Source organism: Aotus nancymaae, unplaced genomic scaffold (genome assembly GCF_030222135.1).
Source record: "Aotus nancymaae isolate 86718 unplaced genomic scaffold, 86718_ANA_hifiasm-v0.15.2.pri h1tg000059l, whole genome shotgun sequence".
In the NCBI taxonomy this organism is placed as follows: Eukaryota; Metazoa; Chordata; class Mammalia; order Primates; family Aotidae; genus Aotus; species Aotus nancymaae.
The window spans coordinates 55,410,644-55,435,120 of record NW_026988473.1 but is presented as its reverse complement, the minus strand read 5'-3'; the positions used below and the strand labels follow the sequence as shown (position 1 = coordinate 55,435,120).

Below are 24,477 nucleotides of genomic sequence, written 5' to 3'. Positions count from 1 at the left end.
ATAAAATGGTGTGAGAAAACTGAGATAAAAGAGGTAGTCTCTTTCATTTGGTGTAGAATGTTGCTTTTCCTGTTCAGTAATGTTTTCTCCTTTAAAATCTGTTGACACAAAGGCATTCCTATCAAATAAACGTCATCGCCCCATTGGAATTGGGGTACAAGGTCTGGCAGATGCTTTTATCCTGATGAGATACCCTTTTGAGAGTGCAGAAGCCCAGTTATTGAATAAGCAGATCTTCGAAACTATTTATTACGGAGCCCTGGAAGCCAGCTGTGACCTTGCCAAGGAGCATGGACCATATGAAACCTATGAGGGCTCTCCAGTTAGCAAAGGAGTAAGTATATGGATGAAATTGTTTTTGTCTGTAAGTAACTGTAGTGGACTGAATGGTGACCCCACAAAAGGATATGTCCACATCCTAATTCCTGGAACCTGTGAATTTCATTTTATTTGGTTCAAAAAAGGGTTTTTACAGATGTAATTAAGAACCTTGAGATAAGGAGATTTACCTAGATTATCCAGGTGGGCTCTAAATCTAATGACAGTTGTCCAGCAAGAGACACAGAAGGGGAAGCAACATGACTATGGAGGCAGAAATGGGAGTGTTACAACCACAAGCCTTGGAATGCTGATATCCACTATAAGAGGCAAGGAACAGAATCTCTTCTAGTGACTTTGGAGGGAGTGTGGCCCTCCCAACATGTTGATTTTGGCCTTCTGGTCTTCAGACTATAAGATAATAAATTTTTGTTATTTTAAGTTAACAAGTTTTTGGTAATTTGTTGCACCAGCCGTAGAAAACTTTAATACCTTTGTCCTCTGGAGTCAAAAGGATATTCTGTTTTAATCTCTTATTTAGAACTAGTCATTGCTAAAATAATGTAAGAGGGATGCTGCTTGTGTTAGTTCTGTGGATTAAAACATGCATTCATTATCTCACAGTTTCCACAGGTTAAGAGTCCAGACTTAGCTTAGCTGGGCCTTTTTTGTGTCTGTGTTCAAGATGTTGGTACGGGCTGTGGTCTCATCTGAGGCAAAGAGTTCTCTTCCAGGCTCACCTGGTTGTTGGCAGAATATATTTCGAGAATTCATGGCATCTTGCTTCTTTAAGGCCAGTCGGGGAGACCATCTCTCATTTCAAATGGGACATAGTCTGGTCTCTCTTTTGAGGGTTTTCACCTGATAAGTCAGGTCTACATAGGATAATTGCCCTCTCACCTTTCCACCTCCCCCCCACTGCCTTTTTTGGGGGGGACAGAGTCTCACTTTGTCACCCAGGCTGGAGTGTGTGGTGTGATCTCACATCACTGGACCCTCCGCTTCCCAGGTTCAAGCGATTCGATTCTCCTGCCTCAGTTCTCCCAAGTAGCTGGGATTACAGGTGTGTGCCATCTCGTCTGTCTAATTTTCGTATTTTTAGTAGAGATGGGTTTTACCATGTTGGCCAGGCTGCTCTCAAATTCCTGACCTCAGGTTATCCGCCTGCCTCGGCCTCCCTAAGTGCTGGGATTACAGGCATGAGTCACTGTTCCTGGCGTAATCTTCCTTTTATTTAACTCAGAATCAACTGATTTACAACCTTAATTACACCTGCAGAAACCTTTCACCTTTGCCATAATCACTGGAATGGCATCCATCCTATTCTCAGGTCATGTCCACACTCAAGTGGAGATTATAAACAGCCTGTGCACTAAGGTGTGGGAATCTGGGGAGCTGTCTTAGAATTCTGCCTTCCCTACTGCCTTTATTATCAGTAGTGTGATTCTTTTCTACATAAAATGTTAATTTTATTTCTGACATTCCTGCTGGTATTAGAAAATCTAATCTGTGGTTATTAGAAAATAGGTGTTTTTAGCTAAGTAAACAGATCAAGGGACAGATCAAGGCAATGAAGAAAGACAAGGTTAAAGTAACAAAAAAAAGAATGTATCAGCCACATGCTTTCATGAATGTTAGAGTTTTCTGGTTTGTAGATATGATATGGGATAATCAGCTTTCTTAACCTACTTCTGATTAATATGACTACATGAAATTTTGTCCAGGAAAATCTCTAGAGCATGTATTCCTCATAGAGGTCGATTAGAAGACAGCATTTGTTTGGGATGTGGGGACATGGCAGCTAGTCTTTTTTTTTTTTTGGTCATAGTTTTAACTTGCTGTAGAATAAATTTGAGTTGTGTATTCCTTAGATTCTTCAGTATGATATGTGGAATGTTACTCCCACAGACCTATGGGACTGGAACCTTCTCAAGGAGAAGATTGCGAAGTAAGTGAAGAGATGTAAAGTAGCTCTGAAGGCAGAAGGGTTTAGGTTCTCCTGGCTCTTTAGAAGTTAGATATGTCATTTTAACTTCTGAAACTCATTTATTACAAGTGGGGCTAAAATGACCTATCTCACAGAGCTATTTTGGGAAAAGACTTTGTAAGATAATATATAGAGTAACTTGTAAGTTGCTTGGCACAATGAAAGCATTTCAGTACATGGTAGGAATTACTATTATTAGTTGATCTTATTTTAGGGACTTAACATACCTAGATTAGGTACTTTTCTTTCTCATTAAGGCTTTTTTCCAACTATGCTTTTTTTAAAAAAAAATGTTTTTCATTCTTATTATTTCCCAATTTAGTTACATTGGGCTATAAATAGCTTTTGTTTGAATTGATTGTCATAGGAATAAAGGATTTTGGAAGAGCTTTTGTAGGGTAATGTGTTTAACTATATGAAAGAAAAATTTTAAAATTGAGTTTTTATAGGCCTTTCAAACTAATAAGATATTGGAAGGCAGGCAGAATGTTTTGCAGAGTAAATAACAAAACAAATTGTTTTTGTTCTCTATTGTGATAACTTTGTCATCTATGGGTTAATGCATATATGCAAAGTGATTAATATTTGGAGAATGAAGCAGTAACTTTAAAATGCTCTTTAAAAAGACTGTTTGCCTTAAAATTGTTTTCTTACTCAAATAATACATGTTAGAAAATTTAGGAAAACATAGATTTGGAAAGAGAAAATGAAAATTATCCTAATATTGCCTCCCCACAAAAAAGTATGTGCATCTTAGTGTCTGTCATCCTTTAGGCTTTCTTCTAAGGGTACACACATGTGTATTTACATGGAAATTCAACTTTTTAGAAAATGGACCTGTACTGTATTTTTATATTTTTTTCCTCAAAATACTATGGCTTAGTTTTTTATATACATAACTTTTTTTCTAATTTCAAAATTAGTATGTGAACACACATTTATTATTAATGGAGTTCAAATACAGAAATAAAATAGAAAGGAAAAGCCCTTCTTCATACTTCTGCCAACCATTCGTCTCAGGAAATAAACCAAAAAACTAACTTACTCTTTTTCCCAGAGATAAGACTTGTTAATGGCATGTATTTTTTTCTACATCTTTTTCAGTACATTTGCAGATAGATACACATACACAGTTTTGTCATATAAATGTGATCAAACTTGATGTATTCTGGGCTGGGTGCCGTGGCTCATGTCTGTAATCTCAGCACTTTGAGATGCTGAGGTGGGCGGATCACTTGAGGTCAGGAGTTCAAGACCAGCCTGGTCAACATGGCAAAACTTTGTCTGTACTTAAAATACAAAAATTAGCTGGGTATGTGGTGCATGCCTGTAATCCTAGCTACTTGGGAGGCTGAGGCATGAGAATCGCTTGAACCTGGAAGGTGGAGATTACAGTGAGCTGAGATCGTGCCACTGCACTCCAGCCTGGGTGACTAAGTGAGACTCAGTCTCAAAAAAGAAACCAAACTTGATATATTCTGAGACTTGTTATTTAGTGATTTATTTTGGAGCTCTTTCTCTTTTAGTACATGTAGATCTACCTAACATTTTTAATGATTACAGACAATTCTATAGTTTGGATATATCATATATGCAGGACTTCTCACATCATTTTCCTGTCTGTAGACAGATGATGTTGCAATTTTACAGATGAGTAAGTAAAGACATGAAGATAGTTGGTAGTTTGCTTGATACCTCACTAAAAAGTGACAAAGTAAGGTGGAAAACCACACCCCAAATAAAGTAAATAAAGAAATAATAAAAACTAAAAAGTAGAGAACCCGGTTGTATTAGTCCATTCTTACACTGTTATAAAGAACTGCCTGAGACTAGGTAATTTATAAAGGAAAGAGGTTTAATTGACTCACAGTTCTGCAGGGCTGGGGAGGCCTCAGGAAACTTAGAATCATGGCAGAAGGGGTGGCAAACAGGTCCTTTTTTATATGGCAGCAAGTGAAGTGCCGAGTAAAGGGAGAAAAGCCCTTATAAAACCAGATCTTGTGAGAACTCACTATCATGAGAACAGCATGAGGGTAACCTCCCCCATGATTAAATTACCTCCTATCAGGTCTCTCCCATAACACGTGGGGATTATGGGAACTACAATTCAAGATGAGGTTTGGTGGGGACACAGCCAAACCAAATCTCTAGTTGTACAGACTCCATCAGGATATGAGGCTGTAAGCTAAGCACTGTATGAATCCATAGGTATAGAATGTAGAAAAGGCTGTTTGTGTTTTAAAAACTTGAGACTAAGAAGACAAATAGTTAAGGCATATGGAAAGGTACAGGTCAGAGAAAATGTTTGCAGAGCAGATGTTTGTATTTGACATTTGTATTTGTGCCTGCCTGATCAGGAAAGATGTTTTAAAATTGGTATCAACTAGGCTGAGCTTTGACGGGTGAGCTGGGGCAGTTGGGAGATTTCTCAGTGTCTCGGATAGTATATTCTCCCTTAAGTACTCTTGGGCATTGATTAGTCAAAAGATGTTAACCTTCTTCCAGGAACTTACAATTAAAGAATATACTTTGAGCATAATTTTTTCCTGTTCACTTATAGTGGAGAATTACGGTGATACATGTCTGATTCTGACGACTTTCTCATCATTATTTTTCTAGAATGGGCCTAGGCACTTAGAAAAGAATGAGGGTTGAATGAGCATACCCTGATACAGGTGGGGAGTGCTTCAAGTCATGATAAGGATTGCCAACAATAAAAATTGTATTAATTCACTTTAGGAGTCAGGCATTTAAGAGGAGAGTGAGCTATAATAGCATCCATACTGTGGAATTGCCTCCATGTAGGAGTTTAATTGCCTCCATGTAGGAGTTTTTGAATTAGATGAGTTCAATGCATCTATGATGTTACAGCATCTACATTTACTACAGTGACTTAAAGTAGCTGCTTTCCTGGCAGATTGTAGCTTTGGGACTAGTACCTGATAATCTCCTTTTCTTTAGGTATGGTATAAGAAACAGTTTACTTATTGCCCCGATGCCTACAGCTTCCACTGCTCAGATCCTGGGGAATAATGAGTCTATTGAACCTTACACCAGCAACATCTATACTCGCAGAGTCTTGTCAGGAGAATTTCAGGTGAGCAGTTCACAACCAGCCCTCCAGGGAGATCTTTCAAAAGCTTGATATTGGGAGCCCGTTTTCTTAGTTTGGATGCAAAGCTTTGATAAAGAGAGTCATCTTCATCTCTAATATTATTTTTTGTTATTAATATTTCAGCACATAATAGGCATTTAATAAATCTGTTGAAAGAATGATTGAGGGTTGGGTATCAAACTAACTTGTTGATAGTAGAGTTAACATGTTTGACTGTTATGTAATCATAGTGATATAGTCTACAATTTCCTCCAGATGCTTAAGTTAGGATACTCAAAATGTATAAAGAAGTAGCATTGAAGGCAGTGGTTCTCAGACTTGGTTACCAAATAGAATTTATGGTGGGCGGGACTACATTTTTTTTTTTTTTTAAGGTTCCCAGGTAATTCTTATGTGCAGCTAGGGTTGAGAACCTCAATTTAAAAGACTATTTGTGAATTTCCAGATATCTTGAAATAAAGTTCTGTAAAGTTCAAGAAGGATACGTTTTGTAATTTTTTTTAACCTAAGTATTTATAGATTTACCCGTCTTAGGTGTTGTCCTTTTTACTTTTGCAAATGTCATATATTATGTTTCTTTTTTAATTAAAATATTTTTTCAGTTTTTTGAGGCATAATTGACAAATAAAAATTGTGTGTATATCAAAGGTATACAGTTACCACATCACAATGTTTTTGTTGTTGTTGTTGTTGATTTTGAGAAAGTATCTCGCTTTGTCACCCAGGCTGGAGTGCAGTGGTATGACCTTGGCTCACTGCAACCTCTGCCTCCTGGGTTTAAGCAATTCTTGTGCCTCAGCCTCCCAATTGGCTGGGATTACAGGCAGGCTGCATCACCACACCTGGCTAATTATATTCTTTCCTGAATAACAGATGTCAGGATCTTGAATATAGTTTTATGTGGTGGGATTGATGTCTCAGTTTTATAAAAAATATAATTTATCAAAAAAGCAATCTAACATTAAATCATTCTTAAGTGATTTTAGTTTAAGCTTCAAACCTGTGGTCCTATCTAGGCTGTCACTGTTATTTATTACTTCATATGTTTTCTGCTTTTCCATACAGATTGTAAATCCTCACTTACTGAAAGATCTTACTGAACGGGGGCTATGGCATGAAGAGATGAAAAACCAAATTATTGCATGCAATGGCTCTATCCAGGTATAGAATGAAAATAAAATGTGCTTGGCAGGGGCTGACTTGGACAATGTGGTGCCTCCTCACTCATCCCAGACAATGGAGAGAACGACTTCATTGTGTTCATTTGGCTCTGGTTTTGTAGCTTTGTCCACCTATGCATTGTTGTGCTAGGATTGTACACATCTTTACTTAGCCCTTACCATCTTGTTTTTATGTAATAATATAAAATAGTAGTTCTTAATTTTTCTGCATCTTAGATTCAACTGGGGAGCTTTTAAAATCCTGAAGCTTAGGTTGCATTCCTTACCAATTAAATGTCTGGGAACAGGAGCCAGACATCAATTTTTTTTTTTTTTTTTTGAGATAGAGTATTTGTCGCCCAGGCTGGGGTGCAGCGGTGCGATCATGGCTCACTGCAACCTCTGCCTCCTAGGTTCAAGTGATTCTACTGCCTCAGCCTCCCAATTAACTGGGATTACAGGTTCCTGCCACCCAGCTAATTTTTGTATTTTTAGTAGAGATGGGCTTCACCATGTTGGCCAGGCTAGTTTCGAACTCCTGACCTCAGGTGATCTGCCTGTTTCGGCCTCTCAGAGTGCTGGGATTATATGTATGAGCCACCGTTCCTGGCCTCAGACATCAATACTTTTTAAAGATTCCTTCAGTGATTCCAAAGTGCATCAAAATTTGGGGGATCATTGATCGACTGAAATTAAGAGAGTCAAACTTAATTAAAAGGCATGGTAGAGATTGAGGACTGATAGTCCAAAACACAGAGTCACAAATAGTTTAAATATTGCAGCTGAGTTTCAAGAGGCATTTATTTGCAGGTAGAGACCTCTGGCTAAATGTTGGTCTGCTTAGCAACACAGATGAAGAGTCCTGTAACAGTTCCATATTTGATGACAGAAACTAGCATTAGCCAGTCTGTGTGTTTTAATGAAAGTTAACCCTAGACCTAAGAAAACCTGATTTCTTTGGATTCCAAAGGTAGTTTGGAATGCTAGTTTATTTAAAGGGTTTTATCTCATTGCTTCCCTTGATCCCTGTGAATTACAGCCCTCATTTTTTTGTGTTTTCTGCAAAACTCAAGGGTTATTTATTGCTGCTTAGCTCTGACTTTTCCTTTCTTTCTTAAGTGCCTCTAGAAGAAGGAATGTTTGGATCATAAACCAATTTTTTAATTGGCTTATGACCAAAAAAAAGGAATGCTTAAATTACTGTCACCAGATTGGTATTTGGTTAGTTAGATGGGCTTTGTTCAACTTTCTAAATAGTCTTGGTAAACTTGATAAAGATCATATTATATGATAACTGAATGGTAAGGTCAAATCTGGCAGGAAGTAGAACCAAGGTCAAACCATCATACTGCTTTGTTTACCAGAGTAAAATAAACATTTGATTTTCATTCTTTAGAGCATACCAGAAATTCCTGATGACTTGAAGCAACTTTATAAAACTGTGTGGGAAATCTCTCAGAAAACTGTTCTCAAGATGGCTGCTGAGAGAGGTGCTTTCATTGATCAAAGCCAGTCTTTGAACATCCACATTGCTGAGCCTAACTATGGCAAACTCACTAGTATGCACTTCTACGGCTGGAAGCAGGTTAGTAGAGAATATCAAGGAGGACTTAACTGCCAGCTTGAGATATTTTGGCATTGGAATGATTTTATGTTCTAGCCACCTGTTAAAAAAACCAACCCATGGTTTTTGTACCAAATCAAGGTATTGCCTTGGATTTTCTTGTTTTTGTTAGGTTTCTTTCCTTCTTAGGTTTGAAAACTTGGTTACCTGTGATCCTTTCCTTCCTTTAGTCTCCGTGCAATTACTAACCAAGTTGTATTGATTGTTCCTTTGTATTATTTCTTAAGTATCTTCCTTCCAATTCTGCTGCTTTTATTCTAAACTGACCTTATTGCTTCCAATATTTCTGCTCCCAGTCATTTTGTGTGCATTATCACTATTCCTCAAATAAAACTTTGCACATGTCAACCCACTATTCAAAAATGTAAAAGCCAGATCACTTAGCTAGTCATTGCTACATGTAAAGTCTGCTGATTTTGGATTATGTTCTTATTCTCTGGGTATTTATGTAGAATTATAAATTTGTTTCTTTATTTAAGATTTATTGAACATCTAGTATATGCCAGGACTGAGGATGCTGAATAGAAGATGATGATCCTTATCTTTGAAGTTTTATAGTCTGTTGTTATACAGAGACACAGTCCACTTGTCTAAATAGTTATAACCTAAGGCAGACATGTTGTCTTGGGCAAACTTGGAAGTCATATACATAAAAACAAAGACAAAATAATAAAAATGTTTGACCTTTCCAAAGAGATAAGCCTGTTTTAGGGGTGAAAAGAACAGGGTTTACTGTCTGACTCAAACCATTTTTGAGAGTACTCCTAGAGGAGATAGAATTCCAAGTTTAAAAAAGACTTTGGCCTGGTTCATGGGAATGTATTTTATTTATGTATTTATGTATGTATGTATGTACATATGCATGCATTGATTTATTTTGAGACAGAGACTCACTCTGTTGCCCAGGCTGGAGTACAACTGCGTGATCTTGGCTCACTGCAACCTCTGTCCTGGGTTCAAGTGATTCTCGTGTTTCAGCTCCTCAGTAGCCAGGATCACAGGCGGTGCCACCACTCCTGGCTAACTTTTGTATTTTTAGTAGAGATGGGGTTTTGCCATGTTGACCAGGCTTGTCTCAGACTCCTAGCCTCAAGCAATCCACCTACCTCGGCCTCCCAGAGTGCTCAGATTACAGGTGTGAGCCACTGTGCCTGGCCAGGAATGTATTTTATTTTTATTTTAACGTTATTATTTTATTTTGTATTTTTTTAGACAGAGTCTCACTCTGTTGCCCAGGCTGGAGTGCAGTGGTACACTCTTGGCTCACTGCAACCTCCGCCTCCTGGGTTCAAGTGATTCTCTTGCCTCAGCCTCCTGAGTAGCTGGGATTTACAGGTATGCGCTATCACATTCGGGTAGTTTTTGTATTTTTAGTAGAGATGGGGTTTCACCATGTTGGCCAGGCTGATCTTGAACCCTGACCTCAAATGATCCACCCGCCTCGGCTTCCCAAAGTGCTGGGATTACAGGCATGAGCCACTGTGCCCAGCCAAGAATGTATTTTAAATATTGGTGTGGAATGTCTAGTATTCTCGAAAAGTTTCTCCTAATAATTGTATTTGTTTTCCTTGTAGGGTTTGAAGACTGGGATGTATTATTTAAGGACTATTCTCGAAAAGTTTCTCCTAATAATTGTATTTGTTTTCCTTGTAGGGTTTGAAGACTGGGATGTATTATTTAAGGACAAGACCAGCAGCTAATCCAATCCAGTTCACTCTAAATAAGGAAAAGCTAAAAGATAAGGAAAAGGTATCAAAAGAGGAAGAAGAGAAGGAGAGGAACACAGCAGCTATGGTGTGCTCTTTGGAGAACAGAGATGAATGTCTGATGTGTGGATCCTGAGGAAAGCTTGGGAGAGACCAGCATGTCTTCAATAGCCAAACTACTTTTTGAGCATAGATAGGTGTAGTGGGTTTGCTTGAGGTGGTAAGGCTTTGCTGGACCCTGCTTCAGGCAAAAGGAATGATTTAAAGTATTGTCTATATAGGATAATTGTAATGGTTTTTTTTTTTTTTTTAACTCATATATTGGAATTTTCATGAAAATGATGCTTTTGAAAAAAAAAACCAATATATTGGGAATAAAAGTAGAAGTTTTAGGAATGCAAAATAAGTCATCTTGCATACAAGGAGTGATTAAGTAAGGTTTCATCACCCCTTTAGCACTGCTTTTCTGATGACTTCAGTTTTGTTAAGGAGATTTAGTTTTACAGCTTTGACTGGTGGGTCTCTAGAAGCAAAACTGAGTGACAGCTCATAAAAAGTGCTGATAGGACCTTTATCTGGATATGGTCATATAGGACCTTTATCTGGATATGATCCTATTATTCTGAAATAAAGATAAACATTTCTAAGTGATTGTATGAGATTAACTTTGTCATTTACTTTCATATAAAAGTCAAATTTGAAAAAAACATTTTCTGTTCTTTGAGAATTCAGGGAGGACTTTTTTTTTTGTTTTTGAGATGGAATTTTGCCCTTGTTATCCAGGCTGGAGTGCAATGGCATGATCTCAGCTCATTGTAGCCTCCGCCTCCTGGGTTCAAGTGATTCTCCTGCCTCAGCCTCCTGAGTATCCGGGATTACAGTCATGTGCTACCACTCCTGGCTAATTTTGTATTTTTAGTAGAGACGGGGTTTTTCCATGTTGGTCAGGCTGGTCTAAACTCCCTGCCTCAGGTGATCTGCCTGCCTCAGCCTCCCAAAGTGCTGGGATTACACGTGTGAGCCACTGTGCCCGGCCCTTTAGGATGACATTATATGCCTTTTTCGTCTTTTTTTCCTTTCTGTAGTAAAATATACATAACACATAATTTACAGTTTACCCATTTTTAAACATATAATTCAGTGGCTTAAGCACATTCTCAGTGTTACACTACCATCACCACTATTTGTTTCCAGAACTTCATCATCCCAAACATAAACTCTGTATAAATAAGAACATTAACTCCTCATTCCCCCACCCCTAAGTCCCTGGTAACATCTATTCTACTTTACTTCTCTATGAATATGCCTATTCTAGGTACCTCATAAGTGGAATGCATGTCTGGCTTATTTTATTTAGCATAATGTTTTCAAAGTTTATCCATATTATAGCACGTATCCAGATTTCATTCTGTATGTATACCACACTTTTTTTTTGAGACAGAATCTTGCTCTGTCACCCAGGCTATGTGATCTTGGCTTGGCTCACTACAATGTCTACCTCTTGGGTTCAAGCGATAAGTAATTATTGTGCCTCAGCTTCCTGAGTAGCTGGGATTATAGGTGTGCACCACTATGCCTGGCTAATTTTTGTAGAGATGGGGTTTCGCCATGTTGGCCAGGCTGGTCTCAAACTCCTGGCCTCAAGGGATTTACCCGAATACGCTACCACACTCAGGTAATTTTTGTATTTTTAGTAGAGATGGGGTTTCACTATATTGGCCAGGCTGGTCTTGAACTCCTGACCTCAAGTGATCCACCTGCCTCGGCCTTCCAAAGTGCTGGGATTACATGCATGAGCCTCCACACCTGGCTTACCATACTTTGTTAATCCACTATCTTTTGATGGATATTTGGGTTGTTTCTTTCTTTTAAGGAATTGTGACTAATGCTCTTGTGAATATTGATTTACAAGTATCTATTGAGTTCCTGCTTTCAATTCTTTTGGGGAGTATGTATACAGGAGTGAAGTTGCTGGAAATTATGGTAATTCTATCTTTAACTTTTTGAGGAACTAGCAAACTTTTTGACAGCAGCTGCATTATTTTACATTTCCACCAGCAATACAGTAGGGTACCATTTTCTCCACATCTTTACACAATGCTTATTTTTTATATTTTTGTTTTGGTTTTGATTTTTGAGACAAGGTCTTGCTCTGTTGCACAGACTGCAGTGCAGTGGTACCATCATAGCTCACTGCGGCCTCGATCTGCTGGGCTCAAGTGATCTTCCTATCAGCCTCTCAAAGTGTTGGAGTTACAGGTGTGAGCCACCATTCCCAGCTTGTATTTTTTTAAATAGCCTTCTTAATGACTTGACAATTTCATTATAATGTGTCTTGGTTTGGGTCTCTGAGTTTATCCTATTTGGGACTTAGTGGGCTTATTAGATTTGTAGATTCACATATTTATTTAAATTTGGGATGTTTTTGGCTATTATTTCTTTAGATAATTTTTCTTCCCCTTTCTCCTTGGGACTTCCATAGTGCATCTATGGGTTGACTTGATGGTGTTCCATAGGTCTGTTAGGCGTTGTTTACTTTTCTTTATTTTTTCTTTCTATTCCCAGACTTGATAATTTCAGTGTCCTATCTTCTCATTTTCTGATTCTTCTTCCTGCTCAAATCTACTGTTGTTCTCCTCTGGTGAATTTTTCATTTCAGTTATTCTTTTCAACTCAAGAATTTTTATTCTTTGTAATTTTTGTCTCTGTTGATATTCTGGTTTTTCTGATTTCTTTTACTTATTTGTTCATCTTTTCCTTTAGCTTTTTGAATATATTTAATACAGTTGTTTTAATGTCTTTGTTGAGTAAGTCCAGTGTCTTGGCTCTCTCAGGGATGGTGTCTATCATTTTTTCTTGTTACTTTGAATGGGCCATGCTTTCTTTTTTTTTTTTGTATGCCTTGTGACTTTTGTTGTTGAAAATTGGACATTTGGCTATTATAATGAGGTAACTTCAGTGATCAGATTGTCCTACTCCAGGGCATACAGTTTTTTGTTTCATTGCTATGTTGAAGACTGTAGTATTTCATTCAAGACATTTCCAAATGTTTGTTTGTTTGTTTGTTTGTTTTTTGAGACAGTGTCTTGCTGTGTCACCCAGGCCAGAGTGCAGCGGTGTGATCTCAGCTCACTGCATCCTCTGCTTCTGGGTTCAGTCAATTCTTAAGCCTTAGTCCCCTGAGTAGCTGAGATTACAGGTGTTCGCCACCATACCTGGCTACTAATTTTTGTGTTTTTAGTGGAAATGGGGTTTCACCATGTTGGCCAGGCTGGTGTCGAACTCCTGGCCTCAAGTGTTCTGCCCACCTCAGCCCCCGACAGTGCTGGCATTACAAGTGTGAGCCACCATGCCCAGCCCAAACTTTTTGCAGAGACTATTCTTTGTCATGTATGATCACCAAAGTCTTTGTTCCTTTTAGTGCATGTTCAGTTAATGTTTTGACAGAGATATATGATACCCTCAAACTGTTGTCAAACTAATAAGTTTGGTTGGTTGCTTTTAATTGCACTGCACAAAATGGACAAAGAAAAGGATGACTTCAGGGATTTAAATTCTCAAGTGCCACTTACATGACTGAACATTTCTGTGTCTGCTTTGAAAGAAACTTTTACCTTCTGTACCTGCAGAGTTGAGATTTCTGAAACCAAACCCTGAATCTCATTTTGCAAGTGCCTGAATTACAATGCAAACTGAATTCCCAACCTTGCAGGTGTCTCTACTGTTAAAGTGAGGATACTGACTGGGAATGAATCGGATCGTGAAAATTGGAATGGTGACATGGGAAAATCCTGATGAAGCTGGTAATACTGAATACCTAAATTCTGATGAGTCTTCATTGCTAGTAGAAGCAGAGATAACTGATTGACCTAAACTGATTATACCTAATCTGACATTAACTGCTTTCCCTGAGGAAATTAATGTCCTCCCCTGAGATAATTGCCTTGCAGGACACTGCTGATTGTCCTCAGGACCCACTCGTGACCACCCCTTTTTGCTTCTAAACCTATAACTAGACCCAAGTCCCAGCAGGCCACAAAGGTGAGGTAAAAGTGAGATCTGTGAGGTGTGCTACACTCGAGAACTACATGATTCTTCCCATTTGAGAATATGTGTGGAAATGGATATTGAGGGTATGTGATAATGGTGGAAGGAACATAATGTTGGATCAGGCTCGGTTTATTGATATGGGCCCACAAAGCAGGGATTTTGGATTTAATATTGCAGTGGGGGGGATCAAAAGTGCCTGCTCTAAGTGGTTGGTTGGTAGGTTGGTTGATTGGCTGAAACATAGACCAAAATTTGCCCTCAGTAAATGAAGCTGAAATGCCACTCGGGCCTTGGTATACTGTAGAGGAAGTAGTTCAGAGGGTTAGGGAGATTGAAATGTTAAGAGTAGATTTGTCATTTAAAAGACCAGTTTTCCCACCCTGAGGGAAGTCTAGAGGAAACTTCACCATAACTGAGAAGTAAATTTGTGAGTGGAGCCTCAGCATCCTTAAAGACCTCTGTGATTGCTCTTTCCTGTAGGTCTGAAATTCAGTGTGAATTGCTACCACTGAATTGGGAAACCTAAATTCAGTGGGAGTAATTGAATCCCATGGTGGCAGGTAGAGACACTTAAGTGCCAAAGGCAAGGTGGGAATGGTTATTATAATGGACAGCAGAGTTAAAGCAGCAATCAGAAGAATCATCTAACGGGAGCAGATGCTGTGGCTCACACCTGTAATCCCAGCACTTTGGGAGGCTGAGGTGGGCAGACCACTTGAGGCCAGGAGTTTGAGATCAGCGTGGCCAACATGGTGAAAGCCTGTCTCTACCAAAAATACAAAAATTAACCTGGTGTGGTGGCACGCATCTGTAGTACCAGCTACTTGGGGGACTGAGGCAGGAGAACCCAGGAGGCAGAGGCTCCAGTGAGCCGAGATTGTGCCACTGCACTCCAGCCTAGGCAATAGAGCGACCCTGTCTCAAAAAAAAAAAAAGTCTGACTCACAGAGATGTAGTTTGGCTAGGTGATCATGGAGTTCTTTGAAGTGAAATACATGGGAAATTTATTAAATTCTCACTTGATCAATATAAGCAGAAGGGTTTTAGGTGAAGTGAACAAGTCTAATTTGAATAATAAAACCAGAATTATGGCCCCTCAATAAATTCCCAGATTTGAACTGGTTTATAGACCCAGAACCCCTTGAATGAAGGGGAGACCAGGTGCCCTTGAGGAAGGATCCCACACACTGCTTAAGATATATACTGTTAAATCTTTCTCCCAGTCTTTCCCAGAAGGATCTGTGGCCTTGTACTAGAGTAACTACATTGGGAAAAAGAAAGAAACCTTTCAAGGATCACCAGACACAGACCTAAACTAACACCAGTTCCAGGAAACTAAAAATGTCACTGTGATCTTCCAATTGGAGTAGGAGTTTATAGAAGTCAGGTGAATCAGTGGAGTTTTAGCTCCAGTCTGTCTCACAGCGGGTCCAGGGATCCCTGAAACCATCCTGTGGTTATTTCACTATGCAGTTTGGGAATGCATGATTGGAATAGATAAACTCAGCAACTGGCACAGAAAGCCAACCACATTGGTTCTCTGACTTGAGTGAGGGCTATTATAGTGGGAAAGTTCAAGTGGAAGCCACTAGAACTGCCTCTACCTAGGAAAATGATAAACCAAAATCAGTATTGCATTCCTGGAAGGATGGCAGAAATTAGTGCCACCATCAAGGTCTTAAAGTACCTAGAAGTAATTTCCACCCCATCCCCATTCAACTTACTTGTTTGGCCTTTGCAGAAAACATGGATTTTGGAGAATGACTGGATTATCATAAGCTTAACTGGGTGATGACTCCAACCAGAGGCAGTTCCATTGCTTGAACAAGTTGACATGTATCCTGGTACCTGGTATGCAGCTACTGATCTGGCAAATGCTTTTTTCTCCATACCTCTTAGTAAAGACCACAAGAAACAATTTATTTTCATCTGGAAAGGCCAGCAATGCACCTTCACTGTCCTGCCTCGCTGGTAAACTCTCCAACCCTACATCATAATTTAGTTTACAGGATTTTGATCAGCTTTCTTTTCCACAAGGTATCACTGGTCCAATACATTGGTGACATTATATTGATTGGACCTGTGAGCAAGAAGTAGTGACTACTCTAGATTCATTGGTAGGATACTTGCATGTCAGAAGGTGGAACTCTAAAATTCAGGGTCACCTTCTACATCGGTGCAATTTGTTTTTTTCTTTTTTCTTTTCTTTTTTCTTTTTTTTTTTTTGAGACAGAGTCTTGCTCTATTGCCAGGGTGGAGTGCAGTGGTGCAATCTCAGCTCACTGCAACCCCCGCCTCCCGGGCTCAAGCTATTCCCCTGCCTCAGCCTCCCGAGTAGCTGGGACTAAAGGTGTGTGCCAGCACGCCCAGCTACTTTTTTTGTATTTTAGTAGAGATGAGGTTTCACCATGTTGGCCAGGATGATCTTGAATCTCCTGACCTCGTGATTTGTCTGCCTCAGCCTCCCAAAGAGCTGGGATTACAGGTGTGAGCCACTGCGTTCGGCCCATAAGTGCAATTTCTAGGCATCTAGTTTGAGGCATGTTGAGATACCCTTTCTAAAGTGAAGGATAAATTGTTGCATCTGACCCCTCCTACAAGCAAGAAAGAGGCATGGCACTTAGTGTACCTCTTTGAGTCTTGGAGGTAAAAAATCATGGTAACCATTCCCAGCTTGGTTATGGCAATTGAGTGCCTTCACATGCCACTCTGAAATCTAATTACCCCCACTGAATTTAGGATTCATTTGGAGCAGCACACTGGGGCATGCTACTCCATCCTATTTACCAAAAGCTGCCAGTTGTGGGGCCCAGAACAAGAGAAGGCACTGCTACAAGTCCAGGCTGCCAGGGAAGTTTCTCTGTTACTTGGGCCATCTCTGATCCATCAGATCCAATGCTGCTTGAATTGGCAGTGGCAGATAGAGATGCTCACTGGAGCCTTTGGCAGACCCCTGTAAGTGAATCACAGGACAGGCTCTTAGGACTTTGGACCAAAGCCCTGCCATCATCCCCTGTGGATAACTACTCTCCTTTTGAGAAACAACTTTTGGCTCGCCTTGGTAGAGACAACACTTAACCATGGGCCACCAAATTAACATGTAACTTGAGCTGACTGTTATCTGACTCACCTTGCCATAAAATTGAGCATGCACAGCAGCACTCCATCATCAAATGGAAGTGATATATACAAAATCAGTCTTAAGCAAACCCTGAAGGCACAAGTGAATTACATGAAGTGACCCAAAAGCCCAAGGTCTCCACTCCTGCTACACTGCCTTTTCTTTCCCAGCCTGCACCTAGGGCCTCATGGGGAGTTCCCTATGATCAATTGACAGAGGAAGAGAAAACTCAGGCTTGTTTAGCAGATGATTCTGTACAGTCGGTGTGCAGGCACTGCAGCCCCTTTCTGGGATATCCCTGAACACTCTTTCCTTCTGTAGATGATAAGGAGCTTTGAAAGTCTTTTTTTTTTTTTTTAATTTTGAGACAGAGTCTCGCTCTGTTGCCCAGGCTGGGTATTAATCCTCTGTCAAATAAATAATTAGCAAATACTTTATTTGCCAATGGCTTGATCTTGGCTCACTCTTGGAGTGCAATGGCTCGATCTTGGCCCATGGCAGCCTCTGCCTCCTGGGTTCAAGCAATTCTCTCCTGCCTTAGCCATCCGAGTAGCTAGGACTATAGGCACATGCCACCACACCAGGTTAATTTTTGTATTTTTGGTAGAGACAGGCTTTCACCATGTTGGCCTCAAGTGATCTGCCTGCCTTGTTCTCCCAAAGTGCTGGGATTACAGGTGTGAGTCACCATGCTCAGCCAGAGCTGTGGGAGTCTTTAAAGCAGGGGTAGCTTTTAGGTAGATCACATTGGCTGTCATGGGAAGAATGGCCTATGGGTTTGATTCCAACTTGGATCTGGATCCCAGATCAGGGCTTAGTCTGGTTTTTGGGTCAGATGTGGGCTCCAGGGCAGGACCCTATCTGTGTGCCTGAGATCAGCATGGAGGCCTCAAAGTCTGACCTGTGTGATAAGTTTGGGTTTCCCAGGTAGAGTCTACTCTGGTCTTTGGGTCAGACAGGGACCCAGAAGAAGATCTGGTCTAGGTGTGTGTCAGACTGGGGCCCTTGGGCAGGACCTGACCTGTTTGTGTGGGCTAGACTGCACACTGTGGGGTAAACCTGACCTGTGTGCCTGTACAGCTTTGGGATCTCAGGAAAGAACCTCACCTGTGTCTGGGACTGACTGGACTCTAGAACCCAGCCTGGTACCTGGATTAAACTGGAAGCCTCACGGCTGACCTGTGTATTAGGTCAGAATAAACTTAATGTCAAGCTTAGGCTATGTTTGGGAGAGACTGGGCCCCAGGGAAGGGCCTGCCTGTTTATTTGTTTCAGAGTGGTGTTTGGGGCAGGTTGTGGTCTATATGACTTGCTCTGTAAGACTCCCTTAGTTAAGTTTCATACATCCAGATATTAGTTGGGACTTTCTCAGGAGTTGAGAGAAAGAGGATGAGAAAATAAGCCAAGAAGAATAAATAGGTAAACACACTTTTATTACTGGGGGTAAAAACAGAAAGAACATTCTAAGAATTTAACGAGCAACAGTTGGCTAATAGGGGGCCTGCTGTTGAGCCCATAATCTGCTGAGGAAATTCCAGCCTGTCCTTGAGTACTGCCTGCTTATCTCTTCTCAGAGGTCATAGCCCCAACCTCCCAAGTTAGTAAAGTCATCTCACCCTGGCAATTTCCTCTCCACTCTCATGTTCTGCAGCCTCTTGGCTTCTCCTCTGCATTTTGGACTTTTTCCTTTCCACAGAGCATCTTTTCTACATGTTGCTGGATCTCCCTAGTTCTCACCCCATAAATGACAGGATTCTAGGCTCCTGGAAGCAGCAAATATATGGCACTGAGTAGATTCTGGACATCCTGGGACCCAGTCTTGGCTACTTGGGAGATAATGGAAGTGGAAAGACCAGAGAGGTAGAGGGTGAGGATGACCAGTAAGTGGGAGTCACGTGTGTAAGGCCTTGGGTTGGGCTCCCCAAGAAGAGACCCAGAAGGCATCATAGATGATGCAGGTGTAGGAGGTCCCCAGCAGGGCCAGATCAAAGGTTACAGTGACCAACTGCATAGCCATCCCCAGCCAGATGTTGAAGGTCAGATCTCCACAAGCTGTGCTCAACAGTGCAATGTACTCACAAGTGAAGTGCTGAATCACTGCTGTGCGGCAGAATTGGGCTTTTGCAGTTAGCAGAAGCAAGGGGACTGCAACTCCCAGGCTCTGTGTCAGGGCAAGAATGGCCAGCAGGCCCAGCAGCTGGCAGGTCATAAGGTCAGAATAGTGGAGTGGGTGGCAGATGGCCATGTAGTGGTCCAGGGCCATGGCCAGAAGGAGGTTGTAGTCCAGGAGGAAGGTGAAGTAGATAAAGAACATCTGGGTCAGGCAGCCATGCAGTGATATGGGGTTAGCATAATGCACAAAGCCCTCCTGCATTTTAGTCATCAGCTGTGGCAGCACAAATGCTGATAGCTAGGAGCAGAGTGATGAGCATATACATAGGCTGATGCAGATTTTGCTGGGCAACCACTGTGTAGATGACCAGGGCATTTGCAGAGATGATGGTCACATAGAGAAAGACAAGAGGCAGGACCAGGAGGGGCTACCACTCTTGAAGTCCAGGGAAACCCAACAGGAAGAAGTTGATGTAGGAGATACTGAAGGTTTTTGCAGTCTGACCTGCAGACCCTGATTCAGTGACAGATGAACAAATTCACTTAAACACAAATCTCCAGTGAAAGAGTAGGCTAGGGGTGTCCATGGTCACTCACAGACATTCCTGAGAGAGGTAGCAACCACAACCCCAACCAGCTGGTATTCTAGGCATTTATTCAGTACAGATTTAATAGGAGAGGTTCTGAGTTAACACACTTACGGATAATGATTAAAGGCCAGGTTTCAAGCAAACACCATTTGTGGGTGATAAATCTGGTTGCTCTACCCCTGAGAGAGCCATCTAGCTCGTGAAAGATTAAAAGTTAATTTAGAATCACATGAATAAACAAGTTATTCAGATAACCTCCTCCACATTTCCTAGTTATTTGCTTTTCTTTTCTTTTTATTTTTATTATTTGCTTTTCTTGATGAACTAAAGGTAAAGGGGATTAGGCTTCTATCAGCCAAAAATTCTTTTATATATATATATTTCATTGCACTTTAGGTTCTGGGGTACATGGGCAGAACATGCAGGATTGTTGCATAGGTACCTACAAGGCAATGTGGTTTGCTGCCTCCATCCCCCTGTCACCTATATATGGCATTTCTCCCCACATTATCCCTCCTCAACCTCCCTACTCTCCACTGTCCCTCCCCTATTCCCCCACAACAGATGCCAGTGTGTGACACTCCCCTCCCTGTGTCCATGTGTTCTCATTGTTCAACACCCGCCTATGAGTGAGAACATGCGGTGTTTGATTTTCTGTTCTTGTGTCAGTTTGCTGAGAATGATGGTTTCCAGATTCATCCATGTCCCTACAAAGGACACAACCTTATTATTTTTATGGCTGCATGGTATTTCATGGTGTATATTTGCCAGATTTTCCTTGTCCAGTCTATCGTCGATGGGCATTTGGGTTGGTTCCAGGTCTTTGCTATTGTAAACAGTGCTGCAATGAACATACGTGTGCATGTGTCTTTATAACAGAATGATTTATAATCCTTTAAATATATACCAAGTAATGGGATTGCTGGGTCAGATGGAATTTATTGGTGTGTAGGAATGGTTGTGATTTCTGCACATTGATTTTGTATCCTGAGACTTTGCTGAAGTTGCTTAACAGTTTAAGGAGATTTTGGGCTGAGATTATAGGGTCTTCTAAATATACAATCATGTCGCCCACAAATAGAGACAATTTGATTTCCTCCTTTCCTAAATGAATGCCTGTTGTTTCCTTTTCTTGCCTGATTGCTCTGGCTAGAACTTCCAATACTATATTGAATAGGAGTGGTGAGAGAGGGCATCCTTGTCTAGTGCCAGATTTCAAAGGGAATGCTTCCAGTTTTTGCCCATTTAGTATGATATTGGCTGTGGGTTTGTCATAAATAGCTTTTATTATTTTGAGATAAGTTCCATCGATACCTAGTTTACTGAGAGTTTTTAGCATAAACGGCTGTTGAATTTTGTCTAAGGCCTTCTTTGCATCCATTGAAATAATCATGTGGTTTTTGTCTTTGGTTCTGTTTATGTGGTGGATTACATTTATAGACTTGCGTATGTTGAACCAGTCTTGCATCCCCGGGATGAAGCCTACTTGATCATGATGGATAAGCTTTTTGATGTGCTGTTGCAATTGGTTTGCCAGTATTTTATTGAAGATTTTTGAATTTATGTTCATCATGGATGTTGGCCTGAAGTTTTCTTTTTTTGTTGAGTCTCTTCCAGGTTTTGGTATCAGGATGATGTTGGTCTGATAAAGGGATTTGGGAAGGATTCCCTTTTTGTATTGATTGGAATAGTTTCAGAAGGAGTGGTACCAGCTCCTCCTTGTATGTCTGGTAGAATTTGGCTGTGAACCCATCTGGACCTGGGCTTTTTTTGGTTGGTAGGCTATTAATTGCTGCCTCAACTTCAGCCCTTGTTACTGGTCTATTCAGGGTTTTGGACTTCTTCCTGGTTTAGGCTTGTGAGGGTACGAGTGTCCAGGAATTTATCCATTTCTTCCAGGTTTACTGGTTTATGTGCATTGAGTTGTTTGTAGTAATCTCTGATGGTAGTTTGTATTTCTGTGGAATTGGTGGTGATATCCCCTCTACCATTTTTTATTGCATCTATTTGATTCTTCTCTCTTTTCTTGTTTATTAATCTGGCTAGTGGTCTGTCTATTTTGTTGATCTTTTCAAAAAACCAGCTCTTGGATTTGTTGATTTTTTGAAGGGTTTTATGTTTCTCTATCTCCTTCGGTTCTACTCTCATCTTAGTTACTTCTTGTCTTCTGCAAGCTTTTGAGTTTTTTTGATCTTGCTCCTCTAGCTCTTTCAATTTTGATGATACGGTGTCGATTTTAGATCTTTCTTTGCTTCTCATGTGGGTATTTATTGCTATAAATTTTCCTCTAGACACTGCTTTAAATGTGTCCCAGAGATTCTGGTACATTGTGTGTTCGTTCTTTTTGGTTTTAAAGAACTTCTTTATTTCTGCCTTCATTTCATTGTTTATCCAGTAAACATTCAAGAGCCAGTTGTTCAGTTTCCGTCAACTTGTGTGGTTCTAAGTTTCTTAATCCTGAGTTCTAATTTGATTGCACTGTGGTCTGAGAGACTGTATGTTATGATTTCTGTTCTTTTGCATTTGCTGAGGAGTGATTTATTTCCTAATATGTGGTCAATTTTAGAGTAGATGTGATATGGTGACTCATTCTTTCCCTCTATTTCTCTTTCTAATCTTTCTGTTTCTATCTTGAGAGGTTTTAACAAAGTGCTTTTCTATAGCTGATTGAAATCTATCATCCAAATTTAAGAAATTAAAGGTAAATAAGGCTTGTGCTAGTAGTGTTGCAGGATCTTTACTCATACTTCCCTATTTTTGTTTTCTGAGCATATTTTTAAGGGTGGAGCGGGCATGTTCTACTATGGCTTGTCCTTGGGGGTTATATGGGATGCCTGTGGAATGTTGAATGTACCACCTGTGACAAATTGTTGAAATTGTGAGCTGGCACAAGCTGGACCATTATCAGTTTTAATTTCTGTGGGTTGCCCCACAAACACAAAAGTTAAGAGAAGATGTTTAATAACATATTGAATAGACTCTCCATGAAGGGCATGTGCACTAATTAGATGAGTGTTGGTACCAATGGATACATGCACATATCTTAATTTTCTAAATTCAGGGATCTGTGTAATATCTGTTTGTCATAACTGATTAGGTTCTAGTCCTCTGGGGTTAACTCCTGTTGAAGGAGGGGACTGCCTATGACCTTGAAATCTGGGCATTGCAGGATAATTTGTTTAACCAGTCTCTGGGTAAGCTGAAATTGTTTAGTTAAATTTCTCCAATGTTGGTGGAAAAATTGATGCAATTGGGTGGCTTGGTCAAGCAGGGATGTCATCACTTGTAGGTCTGCTTGTTCTTTGCCATAAGCCAATGGGCCAGGCAGTGAGCTGTGGGCTTGAACGTATGTAGTAATAAAAAATGTGATGTGTATGTTGATCTAGCAATTGCTGAAGTTGAATAAAAAGGGCATACAGGACTCTAGTTTATATTGCCTAGTAATTTTTGAGAATGATTTAAGGTGTGTAAGTTGCTAGTATTTAATTTAACCTTTTGAGGTCTTACTGACCAGGAAGTCAGTATGCTTACAAGATATTTCCAAGGAGAGGACATTTGTACTTTTTCAGGTGCTATGATTAAACCTCTTAACTGTGTATTCTTTTGGACAGAGCTATATAACCTTAGAAGTACAGGCTCCATTGGGGTTGCCTAGTAAAATATCCATACAATGAATAATTTATGCAACTGGGAAATTCCTTTCTACTGGGGAGCAAAGCCATATGGCTGGCTTTTAATTGCTCCTTAACTAATTCATGGGCTCTCTGTAATTTCTCTCCCTTTAGAGGCTACTCTTTTACTTAAATAAGATTTTGAGAGAGTCATGTCAGGGGTATCATCAACAGTGGCCATTATCAGAAAAAGTCTTACAAATTCTTGAATTTTACTAAAATCTTAGCAGAGAATTATAATTTGGGACATTGCTTATATAGAAGGAACATAGGAAATTTTGCCATGGGCTGCCTATGGAGCCAGAGGACAGGGGTGAGGTCCTGGGCAGTGGCTATGTTGCACTCGCCTAGGCGCTGCCTTTTGTTTGTGCCATGTTTTGTTTGTGCTGCTCCCTCCTCCCACCACTGGGTGCCTGGGGTGTCATAAGCTTCCTTGCTGCCAAACATTTTCTTTCACCCACCACCACTTGGCTGCGTGGTTTCAGCCTCTAAAGCCTTTTTTCTTATCTTTGTATAAACATACACCTGATTGCCTTGTTGATCTTGCATTACCAAGTGGGCCAAGAACTCCCCTTCTAATGCCACTTGCCTAAGACAGTGTTTCATAGCTGGAGCATGTCTTTTGTCCTTTTGCCTAGTGGAGGAATGGCCTCAGGCAAAACCTCCATTTGTTTTTTCAACAAAACCTCTTTGTTGTTTTGACCCAGTGATGATGTTACTGGGACTCGTTGCCCTTTTGCATGATGCTGTTTAAGATTTCTCCCCACTTGTTCCCAGAGCTTTATGTCTAGCGTACTTTCTGCGAAGAACCATGGGCTTTGGAAAAAAATAGTTTGCATTAGATCCCTTAATTGAGCCTGTGAAACCGAGGCTCTGCTAGCTTAAAGGAGCTGTTTCAATACTTTTATATACTGTTTCTGTTGAGCTGATAACTATTGTCCCATGATGAAACCCTAGCCTGAACAATCCCCCCCGAACTTGGTAATCCCAAGTAGGTACCAATGACTTACTGTGCAGTCCTTT

The 24,477-nt window shown here is 40.4% G+C and overlaps 2 protein-coding genes across 2 annotated transcripts in view; one reads left to right on the top strand and one right to left on the bottom strand.

The window, feature by feature from the left end:
* RRM1 (ribonucleotide reductase catalytic subunit M1) overlaps positions 1-10,561 on the top strand; it is a 44,106-nt gene extending 33,545 nt beyond the window's left edge. The window contains exons 14-19 of the mRNA XM_064365238.1: positions 113-334; positions 2,190-2,266; positions 5,267-5,402; positions 6,486-6,581; positions 7,977-8,165; positions 9,858-10,561. Of these exons, the coding sequence (XP_064221308.1) occupies positions 113-334; positions 2,190-2,266; positions 5,267-5,402; positions 6,486-6,581; positions 7,977-8,165; positions 9,858-10,046 (909 nt within the window). The 3' untranslated portion in view covers positions 10,047-10,561. The remainder of the gene's footprint in view (positions 1-112; positions 335-2,189; positions 2,267-5,266; positions 5,403-6,485; positions 6,582-7,976; positions 8,166-9,857) is intronic.
* Positions 10,562-18,693: 8,132 nt separating this feature from the next.
* On the bottom strand, positions 18,694-24,267 carry LOC105720069 (olfactory receptor 52B4). Its single transcript, XM_064365619.1, is given in 5 exon segments — positions 18,694-18,735; positions 18,738-18,975; positions 18,977-19,465; positions 19,467-19,707; positions 24,222-24,267. Coding segments are annotated over 5 exon segments (1,056 nt in total).
* Positions 24,268-24,477: the final 210 nt, after the last annotated feature.